The sequence below is a fragment of the Ranitomeya variabilis genome, chromosome 6 (assembly GCF_051348905.1).
Source record: "Ranitomeya variabilis isolate aRanVar5 chromosome 6, aRanVar5.hap1, whole genome shotgun sequence".
Lineage (NCBI taxonomy): Eukaryota > Metazoa > Chordata > Amphibia > Anura > Dendrobatidae > Ranitomeya > Ranitomeya variabilis.
Window position 1 is genome coordinate 131,065,241 of NC_135237.1, and position 13,455 is coordinate 131,078,695.

Here is a 13,455-nt window from a genome sequence, read left to right on the forward strand (position 1 = left end):
ATTTATATTGTTGTATTGTACTTTTCGCCTGATCAAAAAGGTATGACTGCAAATAGACATTTGCTTTGTAAACGTATTAAAAAAGCCCAGTTTCCTCTACTCCTTTTGAGCACATTACCTACACACAGTGCCTTTGTGACTGCTCTCAAAGGCATACCTACTGCGCGCGCTCACATTTCTGTAGGTGGTTTCCTTTAGAAATATGGCTTTTCCCCTAGAACAATTTATTTAGATATATGCTCTGAAAGAGTTTCTCGTGACTAAAGTAGAACGTAAAAACTGTGGCAGTATGTAACAATCCTGAGTCAAGGACCCAAGGTGGCAGCTGTAGCACGAGGGTGCTGTATTTGGAGCTGTACATTGGCTATTACATGGATACAGTCCATAAACTCGCTGACAGAGGTTTCGGCTCTAAGTCATGCCCTAATCTTATTGAACTATATCTGAGGACATGGAAATCAGCAGTACTGCCATAGGAATGTATGGCTTTGCAATGTTGTGTTGTATGCACTAATGGGATCTCTACTAGTGATGAGCGAATATACTCGGTACTCGAGATTTCTCGAGCACGCTCGGATGTCCTCCAAGTATTTGTAAGTGCTCGGAGATTTAGTTTTCAGCGCCGCAGCTGCATGATTTACGGTACATCTGTTAGTCAGCATAAGTACATGTAGGGATTCCCTAGCAACCAGGCAGCCCCCACATGTACTTATGCCGGCTAACAGATGTAAATCATTCAGCTGCAGTGCTGAAAACTAAATCTCCAAGCACTAAAAAATACTTGGAGGACACCCGAGCATGCTCGAGAAATCTCGAGTACCGAGAATATTCGCTCATCACTAATCTCTACATCTCCACGTTCAATGTATTATTCCACTCCAGGAGAGTTTTCAACTAAATACTGAAAAACAGCTCAATTACTCATATCATGTGCAGAAAAATAATCTTTAGTTACTTCTGTAAAGAAGACCTAGTAGCGCTTCTTGGTTTTAGTACAGATTTTTATTTCACATAAAAAACAATTCTGGAGCATATTTGCAAAGTGCGGCTTCTGTGTTATTCCTCCAAGAAGTGCATTATTAGATTGTTACCAGTTGGGGCGTGTTCCCACAGTCTGATCACTGATTGGACAATGTCGTTAGAGTCTTACTAGTGATGAGCGAATATACGTGTTACGCGAGATTTCCCGAGCACGCTCGGGGGTCCTCCGAGTGCTCAGAGATTTAGTTTTCATCACCTCAGCTGGATGATTTACATCTGTTAGCCAGCATAAGTACATGTGGGGGTTGCCTGGTTGCTAGGGAATCCCCACATGTACTTATGCTGGCTAACAGATGTAAATCATCCAGCTGAGGTGACGAAAACTAAATCTCTGAGCACTAAAAAATACTCGGGAGGACACCGAGCGTGCTCAGGAAATCTCGAGTAACGAGTATATTCGCTCATCACTACGTGTTACCAGTTGGAGCGTGTTCCCACAGTCTGATCACTGATTGGACAATGTTATTAGATTGTTACCAGTTGGGGTATGTTCCCACAATCTGATCACTGATTGGACAATGTACAAAATAAAAAAGTGTCTGACAGCACTCACTTATTGGGGCGCCCGTTCCATGTCCAGGGAACCCTCCTGGGTATTTATAGGAAATCCAAATCGAATGAACAGCGCTCCAGCCGGGTGTAATATTAATGTAGAAAAAGTCTTTATTCAGCCATGATCACTGGCTTTATCATAGCTGAATAAAGACTTTTTCTACATTAATATTACACCCGGCTGGAGCGCTGTTCATTCGATTTGGATTTCCACTGATTGGACAATATCATTATATTGTTACCAGTTGGGGCGTGTTCCTACAGTCTGATCACTGATTGGACAATGTTATTAGATTGTTACCAGTTGGGGCGTGTTCCTACAGTCTGATCACTGATTGGACAATGTCATTAGATTACCAGTTGGGACGTGTTCCTACAGTCTGATCACTGATTAAAACCTGATACCTGCGTTTCTGCACTTACCCTTAGGCCTCTTTCACACTAGCGTCGTGCACTGCACGTCGCAATGCGTCGTTGTGGATAAAAAACGCATCCTGCAAAGTTGTCTGCAGGATGCGTTTTTTCTCCATAGACTTATTAGCGACGCATTGCGACGCAGTGCCACACGTCGCAACCGTCGTGCGACGGTTGCGCCGTGTTTTGGCGCAACGCCGCCACAAAAAAACGTTAGATGTAACGAAACTCCGCCCCCTCCTCCCCATACCTTACAATGAAGCAGCGGAAGCGTCTAAGACTGTTTCCACTGCCAACGTTGGGCATTTTCTTCACAGTATACGTTGGTACGTCGGGCCGACGCAGCGCGACGGCCCCGTACTGACGCTAGTGTGAAAGTAGCCTTACACGCTTCTTCTTTCTAAAACAGTTTCCAAATCAGTCAGGAAAAAAAAAACTGTGTGCATTAGATTTATATAATCTCAGCCTTTGCTGGTACTGTAAAGCACAGCTTAACATTTTCATAAAAAAAGCAGCAAAAACCCCCCCCCCAAAAAAACAGCAAAACCCAACATCACTATGTTACTCATGCTTTTATTTAATCTGGAAGGAATTAAAAAAAAAAAAAAAAAAAAACCTTAAACTTTGCATAAACAAAATCATTACATAGGCTATTTTCAGCACAGGACTATCCCAAGCAATGGAGTCCTGTGCGCCATAATAGTGCAGGCACGAGTACCAAATATTTGTGGCAGGTTTCATTAGTTGTGTTTGAATTTGTAACTTTCCAAGGCTGTGTTCACACGCTGCAGCTGGGTTTTTTGGGTTTTTGTTGTTCTGCTTTGGACATGATTTTTCTGCTACTCTGATCCCTACCTAGACTTTTACAAGCACTGTAACAATGTGTTTTGTTTCAGGTTCACTTAGAGCTCTGCTCCGATATCACATGGACAGCATTGTCTTTTGCATGGGTTACGAGCATTTTACGGATGTAAACATACCAACTGCTTTATGTTTAATGGCACTTTGATGGCTTATGTTCCCTGACTAAATATACATGTAAAAAAAAATAAAAAAACCTCAAATATCACCTCTCAGATGCAGGTTGTGGCTCGGAGATGAAAGGGTTAATTGGTAGGAAGTTATGCTTTAGTATGGAAATCAACTTCTGGAGGCATCTAGCGAAAGTCCGCATATGTAGACACTGAACAGACACACAAAAATGGTGGATATGGCAAGTCCTGTATTAGGGGGCAAAGAAACAAAAAACAAGAACTATTTCACATTTTGTCTTCTCAAAGTATAAAAATGGGTCTGTACCATAAAAACCATGAAAGGTTAGGATTTTGGCATCTAAAAGGAAAATATATAGACTGACAATAAAAAAAAAAGGAAAAATAGTTTTAGAGATGTTCTCAGCCCGGCTCAGTCCAGAAAAAAAAAATGTCTTACTGGCTCCTGGCTTGTATAGGTCAATAAAAAAAAGGTGAATGCAGGGACAAGAGTTAACTTTGGCCTACAGTATGTATCGTTCATTAACAGGAATGGTGGGGCACAAGTGCGTAGTCTTCAACAGGATGTGCAGCATTTTGAAAATCCCTGTGTGCATCCTTCCATAGTGAACGTTTGGCACACTGATCTCAGAGGAAATCTATAGGTTCTCATCTTCACTGAATCTAGATTCCCAGCAACATGAAAGTCTAAGGCAGGGAGGCCTATAATGCCCCTTCTCAGGATAGTCACAGCAGATGGATATATCTGTTCCTTAGGAAATTCTCTTCTTATGAGCTGGATAATAAAGCTATCGGAAAAAAATAAATATATATATACATATGGTTAGTATAAATATAATATACTGTATATATATATATATATGTCAACCAGTAATAAAAACTCTGCTTCAACAATTGAAAATAAAACTAAATTCAGAAGATTGCTGTAATACCAGGTGTCACCAGGAGGCAGAATCATGTCCTAGAAATGTCCTTTCACTTTAGGTGATTGGTCCGTCTTAGATTTTAACAAAATTCAGATTCTAATAATGAAAAATAATCGATATCGATCTCTAATCACATCTTTGTGACTTTTTTCTCCATTGAGAATACTCACATTGAGCTATACATAATAATTTAGCAGAGATGTAAATGCAGTTTCTGTTCCTTGTTTCCATTCTCTTGATACATTATACAACATAGGTACAAGATTTAGCAAGAACCAAACAAACTTGTTTTTACAATTCTATGAAACTTTACGAGCAGTTTCTATTTGAATACCACCATTTTAACAAGAGTGATACAGGATATTAAAGGAGAATACAACATGAACGGTGTTTGCCTACCAAACACAGTCTCTGCCTGCAGCAACCAAAAGTGTTCTTTGGCCATTAAAGGGAATCCAGCATCAGAAAAGAAATATATGGTTGTTAAATATATTTTTTGGCAATGTTTTAACTGCAATCTATTTAAAAAAAACAAACAATAAAAAACAAATTGAAATCTTGCAATTTTTACATTAGGCACTTGGGCTATTTTTAGACTAACCTCCTGTTTTAGGAAACAACATATGTACCTAGCCACAATAAACTTACTATATTTGAATTGAACCATCTAATGTGCTTGTACAAGGGTCATTTTGAAGGGACTTCTAATCTGATTAGTGGATCCTGTATTATCAGCTGTGCACAGAGGTGTTATCAGTCATTCTAATCCTGCTTCTGTCTATTTTTTTTTAATAAATATTGAGATATTGGAAAAGAAAAACCATTGCCAAAATTATTTAAAAAATACATAGAATCCCAACAAAAGCCTGAATTAAGTAGTAGGTAGTTTTCTGATGTTGGCTTCCCTTTAAGTGTGAATTGCACTAAAGTGTTAGCCAGCCGAATTTAGAAAGGTGGGTGCTTTAAACACAAATCTGTATGATCAAATTTAATTTCTCCTTGAAAGAGTGGTCTCAAACGCGAGGAAAAACGGCATGAAACTAAAAAAAAAAAAAAAAAAAAAAAAAAAAGGAAGGGGGTGTGACTCCTCAAAAAGTAGGAGCTTCTGTTGTGACTCTTGAGGAACTATGGCGGGGTGGGGTTTCTAGCTAGATATAAAAAGAGTTAAATTCTTACTTGGGGAAAGTATTGATGTGACTACTGAGGGAGGTCGCTGTCAAAGGGGAGTTGGGGGCACAAATCTTTACTTCTGTAGGGGAAGGGGGAAGTCAGCTGGGACTTCCCAGGGGAATGTTAGTACTGTTGGTTTAACAGCGTGTTCTTAGATTGGGCTCCTATAATTCTATAAGACTTGTGTAGGTCTAGTAGAGAGAGGTCTTATCCAAAGAAAGCCAAGTCCCCCCAGCTGTCATTTTTAAATAATAAATCATGTCATTCTGTCTACTTTACCATTGATTAACCCTGCTGTGGAACTATGGGGTCATATAGACCCCAGCGCTGAATAAATTGAAATATTTCTAAAACTGGTCAATCTCAGACATTGAGCTTCTATGTATTTTCAAGTAACATTTCTGCTTACCGTATATACTCGAGTATAAGCCGAGATTTTCAGCCCAAATTTTTGGGCTGAAAGTGCCCCTCTCGGCTTATACTCGAGTCAGGGTCGGCGGGTGAGGGGGAGAGGGCGCTGAGGCATACTTACCTGCTTCCGGGCTCCTGGCGCTGTCCCTGCAGTCCCACGGTCTCCGGTGCCGCAGCTCTTCCCCTGTTCAGCGGTCACGTGGGACCGCTCATTAGAGAAATGAATATGGACTCCACTCCCATAGGGGTGGAGCCACATATTCATTTCTCTAATGAGCGGTAACGGTGACCGCATATAGAGGAAGAGGCTGCGGCACCGAAGACCAGCTGTCCGGGGGAAGGAGCGGGACGCCGGGAGCAGGTAAGTATTACATATTCACCTGTCCGCATTTCACACGCCGGGCGACGCTCTGTCTTCCCGGCGTCTCTCCGCACTGACTGTGCAGGTCAGAGGACGCGATGACGCATATAGTGTGCGCGCCGCCCTCTGCCTGATCAGTCAGTGCAGAGAGACACCGGGACGGGACGCTGAGGAGCTGCAAGCAAGAGAGGTGAGTATGTCATTTTTTTTTATTGTAGCAGCAGCAGCAATGGCACAGCTTTCTATGGTACAGCTATGGGGCAATAATGAACGGTGCAGAGCACTATATGGCACAGCTATGGGGCAGTAATGAACGGTGCAGAGCACTATATGGCACAGCTATGGGGCAATAATGAACAGTGTAGAGCACTATATGGCACAGCTATGGGGCAATAATGAACAGTGTAGAGCACTATATGGCACAGCTATGGGACAATAATGAACAGTGTAGAGCACTATATGGCACAGCTATGGGGCAATAATGAACAGTGTAGAGCACTATATGGCACAGCTATGGGGCAATAATGAACAGTGTAGAGCACTATATGGCACAGCTATGGGGCAATAATGAACAGTGTAGAGCACTATATGGCACAGCTATGGGGCAATAATGAACAGTGTAGAGCACTATATGGCACAGCTATGGGACAATAATGAACGGTGCAGAGCACTATATGGCACAGCTATGGGGCCATAATGAACGGTGAAGAGCACTATATGGCACAGCTTTCTATGGTACATCTATGGGGCAATAACGAACGGTGCAGAGCACTATATGGCACAGCGATGGGGCAATAATGAACGGTGCAGAGCACTATATGGCACAGCTATGGGGCAATAATGAACGGTGCAGAGTACTATATGGCACAGCTATGGGGCAATAATGAACAGTGCAGAGCCCTATATGGCACAGCTATGGGGCAATAATGAACGGTGCAGAGCACTATATGGCACAGCTATGGGGCCATAATGAACGGTATGGAGCATCTATTTTTATTTTTGAAATTCACCGGTAGCTGCTGCATTTTCCACCCTAGGCTTATACTCGAGTCAATAAGTTTTCCCAGTTTTTTGTGGCAAAATTAGGGGGGTCGGCTTATACTCGGGTCGGCTTATACTCGAGTATATACGGTATGTTGATGATATTTTGAATTTGTTTTTCAATTTTGTTTCACAGTTATTTTCAATTTTCTGTCTTTGGGACTTTCCTGACCCCACAGTACCTTTATTGTCTGACATTTTTTTTTTTATATATATTTTCACAGGTTTTGTAATATAATTGTAAATAAACAATGGCTAGTCACTTCCAAGTGACACCAGCAGTGTTACAGGACAGCGCAAACCTTTGTCCTCAATTGAAGGACAAAAAGACGAGATTTGTTTGCAATGACTGCAAGAAGTTCATGTGTAAAGAACATGGCACTATGACATGCAGTGAATGCAAGGGCTAAATTTATTGCAAGATCATTCGTTGTCATTATGTTTTTACTAAAATCCACACAGTTGCAGTTATTGTGCATTTTTTTATTGAATTTGAATACTTTTTGTTATTAGTACAGCATTTTGGTATAAATTTCAGTTTGTGTTTGATGATGACAAATAAATCACTCCAAAGGTACGTTTGATTTCATAACTGTGTTCTGAAATGAAGACAGAATAAAACTTGATTATTCTGAACAGCCAGCATATTCATTTTAATGAAATACGACAATTTTGAGCCTGGGGTCATATAGACCCCATGGTACCAAAGCCGTGATTTTTTTCATGGTTCCACAGCAGGGTTAAGATAGCCCTATTTCTTTTGACAAGAGCCAAATAGACAAGTGCGATTTACCTATCATACGGGCTAACCGGTGTCTAGTCTGACGGGTGCTCCGGACAGGATCTATTGACTTCAAACCATTCATCTATGCACCTATAATAGAGAAAAACAGCGATCAGACACAAGACAAGTTCCAGTGACTTGGAAGAGGAGCAAGGACTGCAATTAATTGCAATTGCACAATTTAACGCAGTACCTTAGCACAAAACAAGAAGATGTGGCACTAAGGAGAGGTGTTTCCTTTGTTTTTTGCGTCGTTTGATATTGCCTGTAGTGTTCATCCCCATTTAATATGTGCTTCAATGACAATGCTAACAAGTGTGTGTATTCTGAGATGTATGCATGCCTTGAACAGACGTTTCAGGGTGAATATATCTGCGATTGATGTCAGCATGTTGAAGCCCAGATCGTGGACCTAATTGTGCAGCTTGCAACACTCAGGAGAACCGAGGAGAGGAGTTTAGAGCTCACTGAGCGGCTCTGCCTGAGGCCAGTGATATTCAGGAGGGTGGAGGTGGGGAGATCAGGACACAGAGGTAAGTGACTGGGTATCAGTGCCATGAGCGCCACTAGAAAGACAGCGGGAGCTTAGGAAATTAAACAAGTGACTTAAAAATTGGTGAAGGAAAAAAGGATTTGGGTTCATGGAGAACAGGGGTGACTTGTCTATCAGCTACAGGTTCTATATTAGGGACGGGCTGCACCTCAATGGGGAGGGTGCAGCTGTGCTGGGGGAAAAAATGGTTAGGATCTGTGAAAGGGTGGTTGTACAAAAAGGGGATAGAGCAGACAGAGGGAGAGATAGTAGGAGTCAATGAGGATTTAGAGGGGGTTGTGACATGCAAGAAAGTAGGGAAGAGACTAGGAATAATAAATGTTCTAAAAGTATTGACACCTTAGTGACCAGCCAATTTTTTCAAATCTGACTTGTCACTGTGTGTTGGATGCAGCAGGGTGTCCCTATTCCATTACATCTCAGGTCAGTAAAAAGACATATTGCAAATGCAAGAAGTCTTGCAAACAAAATGCATGAAATGTGGACTGTAATGTCGGCCAAAGGTTGTAATGTGGTAGGCAATACGGAAACCTGGCTGATCAAGAGCCATGACTGGGTGACAAATGTTACAACACATTCCGAAAGGACAGGAAAGAGAAGAAAAGGAAAGGTGCTTATTTTTAGTAAATCCAACTTGAGACCTGTTTAGAGTCAGTATGGGTAAATGTACATGGGGATGAAATAATGCAAAGCTGCTAATTGGAGTTTGCTACAAGCCTCCTAATGTAGCTGAACAGGTAGAGGATGAAATGCTGCAACAAACTAAAAAGGCAGAAAATAATAATAGGGTCCTTATTATGGGTACTTTAACTGTCCAGACATTCAATGGGACACAGAATCTTCTGGTTGCGCTAAAAGCTGAAAGTTCTTATACAGTTAGGACAATTGCCTCTCGCAGCTGGTAGATGAACCAACCAGGGGAGGTAATCTGCTGGATCGGGTTCTTCCAGATACAATTTCAGATCTACAGGACAGGCAGCATTTGGGATGCAGCGACCATAATAAGGTAAGTTTCAATGACTAGAATATTCAATAAACATTTCAAAGAAGAAATGAAAAAATCTGGAATTTTAGAAAAAGTGAAATTCACTGGATTAAAGGAAGAGCTCAGTTTTGTAGACTGGAACTATGTCATGGTAACTGGGGATACCGAACATAACTGCGAAGTGTTTAACCCTTTAATGCTATATCACTAGTGAGGAGGGAACGCACTCTGATAACGTGTTATCGGAGCATGCTCGGATGTTATAAGAGTATCTTGGGTGTGCTCGAAAAATACGTTAGAGTACCTGCGGCTGCATATTTTGAGGCTGTTAGACCACTACAACACATGCGGGGATTGCCTAACAGCCGCACATCATGCAGCCGCAGGGACTCGAACATATTATTCGAGCATGCCCCAGATACTCGGCTAACACCTTATCCAAGCATGTTCCCTCATCAATAAATATGTAAATTTATGTGATTGTGGTGGGATTATTTGTGGAGGAGGCACAGGAGCTGAGAGCTCTCCATACGCAGCAGATATCGGTTATATTAAATAGCAGTTATCTATCTTGGACAGCCTAGGCCGGAGTATGGCTGTTAACCATTTAAATGCCACTATCAATTTTTAATAGTGGTGTTGGAATTGATACAATTGTAGGACCCTGATGTGTTACAAATGCAACTGGCGGTCTGCTGCAGGCCCCCCCATTGCTGCCATCTTGGTACTCCTCTGAAGCTTAGGTACAATGCTGACCTTCAAGGAGACTGCGATTTTCACTAGATTTCACAATACTGTAGTAATATAGGAAACTATTTGACCATTTACATTTTAAAAACTTAATATATACGGATGTAAAAATTGGACACATAGATTAATACAGATGGAAGATGTCAGAATTTTCTGGATGGAAGGAATATTTTGTTACTCGTTAATGCAAACTTCACCTAAAGGACAGGAAACAAATTTGCTGTAAATGGGACCACAAGGATCTGTGCTAGGAGCATTTCTTTTTAACCTCTTTTGTAATGATCTTTGGATGGGATTGAGGGTAAAGTGTCAGTCTTTCCTGATGACACAAACATTTGTATGATAAAAACAGAGTTTCACAGTATAATATTACAGAATGATCTGGATTAGAAGTCCGAATGCGCAAACACTTGACAGATGAAGTTTAATGTTGATAAATGTAGAGTAATGCACCAAGTATTGCTTAATATACATTAAATGGGAGTATACTCAGGACTACAGAACAGGAGAAGGACTTGGATATTCTGGTTACCAGTTAGCTGAGCAGCAGTACTCAATGTCAGGCAGCAGCCACAAAAGCCAATAAAACATTAGGATGTATAAAAAGAGATATTTAAACCCGTGTTCCCACTGTAATATTTTCCCTCAAATACCCCTTATAAGGTCACATACTGCATATGAAATCCAGTTTTCAGCTTCAAATAAATAAAAAAAAAAAATACTAGAAAGCTAAAGTTGGTTCAAAAGGCATGCAACCTGAATATTAGAAGGGATGGAAGGTTTTACCTATGATGTGAGGTTAGAAAAGTTGGGCTGGTTTAAAACAGAAAAAAGAGGAGATCTCATTTCTATGTATAAATACATGTGTGATGAATATAAAGGACTGGCACATGATTATCCCTTCCTAAAACCTTACAGACCAGAGAGAGGAAAGGTGATTCCAGCAGCTAAAGAAAGGGTTCTTTCCAGTTAGAGCAGTCAGACTGTGGAATGGCCGCAACAGGAGTTAGTAATGACAGACATTAACAGCATTAACAAAAAAGGGATGGAAGCTTTTAATTAAATGACAAAATAAGGATAAAAGAAAGAACCCAACATACAAATACAGAATACTTGCCCTTTGTGGTATATACATAAACAGGGCAATCTTGCTATTGTGTCCCCTTGCTGTAGGTCCTCCAGACATATTGTACATTCTCCAGCATCTTTGCCAAGAACATCCTCTGAAAAAGAGAAAACATCGGCCCCATGTTACACCGCTGACATACCATCCAAGCTCCATGATACAGTTTTACCATGCTCCATTTCACAACACTCCTAGTATTACAGCCACTTTTACACATCCATATTAAACATGAGCCCATTTGTAAGTTCTGATGCTGCTGTGATATTTGCCAGGAGTGGTGGGGCTGGGATTTATTGTGAAGGGGCTGCCCACTACTGTGAGACAGGTTACCAATTATCCCAATGGTGGTGTATAAATAATCCTTTTAATAAAAAAAAAAGATATTCAACGTGGACTACTGATGCTCCTTGGCTCCCTCCTGCTGGTGTCCCCTGATGGTCTCCTGACTCTTTCGGGGGGGGGGGGGGTGAGAAGGAGGGTAAAGGGACCACCGCAGCCAATGTCACCTCATGCCCTTGCTGGAAGAAGAATCCAGGAGATACATAGGGACACAAGAAAGGGTACAAACGAGCGGCGGCAGACCGGAAAGTAATTTTTATATATTTTTTTACATTAACAACCTGTCTCAAAGAAGTGGTCAAATCCTTCTTGTAGACAAACTAGATTCCCAATTTCATAATCCCCTAAAGCCATCTAAAATGTAAATTGAGTCTTAAAAGGAAAACTGTCTTGAGCTTCATGGTCACTGGAGAAACATCCACAAAAAGTGAGGAACTAAAACATATCAGCTGAGGTACTTTTTGGCTTTAGATAGAATTAGTCTCTGCAATGCTAACTAATGAATTGTTCAAATGAGCAGGCGAGTGTGGTCCCAGCCAATACTATGGCTCTCCCTAGTAACTATCCTCAGTGCCTCTCTGCTGGCCTTTATTAAGGGCTCTACCCTTCTGTAATGTCAGGGGTTTTGGCATGGAAACCACCAGGAAAGCTGTGTGGACCCTACCCATCCCCCACATGGTATTCTCACGGCTGTGGGGCAGTGACATGCGCAGCACATCAGTCAGGGGGTACTTGGCACATTCGCAGGATTTTTATGCTGAAGGTAGTGAAATACTGTGGCAGAAAGGGGAAACTGTCAGTCAAGGCCAAGGGAAAGGCTTTGGGAAGAGTTTACTGTGAAGAGCTTGAGAACTTGCCAGCTTATCTGCATAATCAAAGTTTGTTTTCTTTACAAAGTTAATGATCTGTGTAGAAAAAAAAAAAAAAAAGTTTGCACATGAGGTTTAGTCCATTAACTGGCAAAATCACTGCTGTAGCACAATCAAACAAAACACACTGCCCTTGAGAAAGCATTTTTTTTTACGCAAAACGCACATCATGGAGTTTGCGGTGAACCCTACACTACATATATTATGGGTCAGCATTAAACATACTTCTTTCAGATGCAATTATCTACTTTACTCGCCCTTTACATGCACTAGTACTTTGCTTTAGTATACATAATAACAGATAGAACAATGCTATGTGGTCCTAGTCACTTGATCCTCTTTAAAATCCTATTTTGTATGTATAATTTAAAAATTTTGATTAATAAAATTATACTTGAATGTTATATGTTCGGGTGGCTTTGTGAACACCTTTGGTCTTCATCTGTAGGCACTACTATATTGGAGTGATCCACTCTGACGATGATGTCCTCTTCTTGTCTTCACGCTGCGGCTCCGGCGTACTTTATATGCCCTGTTGAGGGCAGAGCAAAGTACTGCAGTGCGCAGGCGCCGGGAAAGGTCAGAGAGGCCCAGCGCCTGCGCACTGCAGTGCTTTGCTCTGCCCTCAACAGGGCAGGCAAAGTACACCTGTGCCGGAGCCGCAGGGTGAAGACAAGAAGAGGACGTCATCTGATGAAGATAGGAGGCGCCGGACCGCGACACCCATCGGACCGGACCGCCCCTGGGTGAGTATAATCTAACCTCTTTTTCTCATCTTTTAGGATACATCGGGGGCTTATCTACAGTGTCACGGGGTCCTTCTCTGGTACCACACAATCAACAGAGCGAGGGAAGAGTGAACAATCCCAAGACCTTTATTTAGGCAAAAATACGAAAGGTCCATATACGATCCACCACACAAAGGATAAAACAGTCCAGGACACGAATGCAGTTCAGTAACAGGATAAAAGTCCAACAATCCAGCAGACAGAGGATAGCATAGTCCATATACTCTTCTTTCTCTCGGAGATGCTGTGAACACATCATTCCACACAGGGCTCATCTGTGTCTTACCTCCCTGATATTTACCGTATATACTCGAGTATAAGCCGACCTGAGTATAAGCCGACCCGAGTATAAG

At 41.6% G+C, this 13,455-nt stretch overlaps 1 protein-coding gene across 1 annotated transcript in view; it reads right to left on the reverse strand.

The window, feature by feature from the left end:
* Positions 1-1,331: 1,331 nt before the first annotated feature.
* Positions 1,332-13,455, reverse strand: part of ZNRF2 (zinc and ring finger 2) — a 137,888-nt gene continuing 125,764 nt past the window's right edge. The window contains exons 3-5 of the mRNA XM_077269004.1: positions 11,098-11,203; positions 7,702-7,782; positions 1,332-3,787 (exon numbers count right to left, since the gene is read on the reverse strand). Coding sequence (XP_077125119.1) covers positions 7,725-7,782; positions 11,098-11,203 — 164 coding nt within the window. The 3' untranslated portion in view covers positions 1,332-3,787; positions 7,702-7,724. The remainder of the gene's footprint in view (positions 3,788-7,701; positions 7,783-11,097; positions 11,204-13,455) is intronic.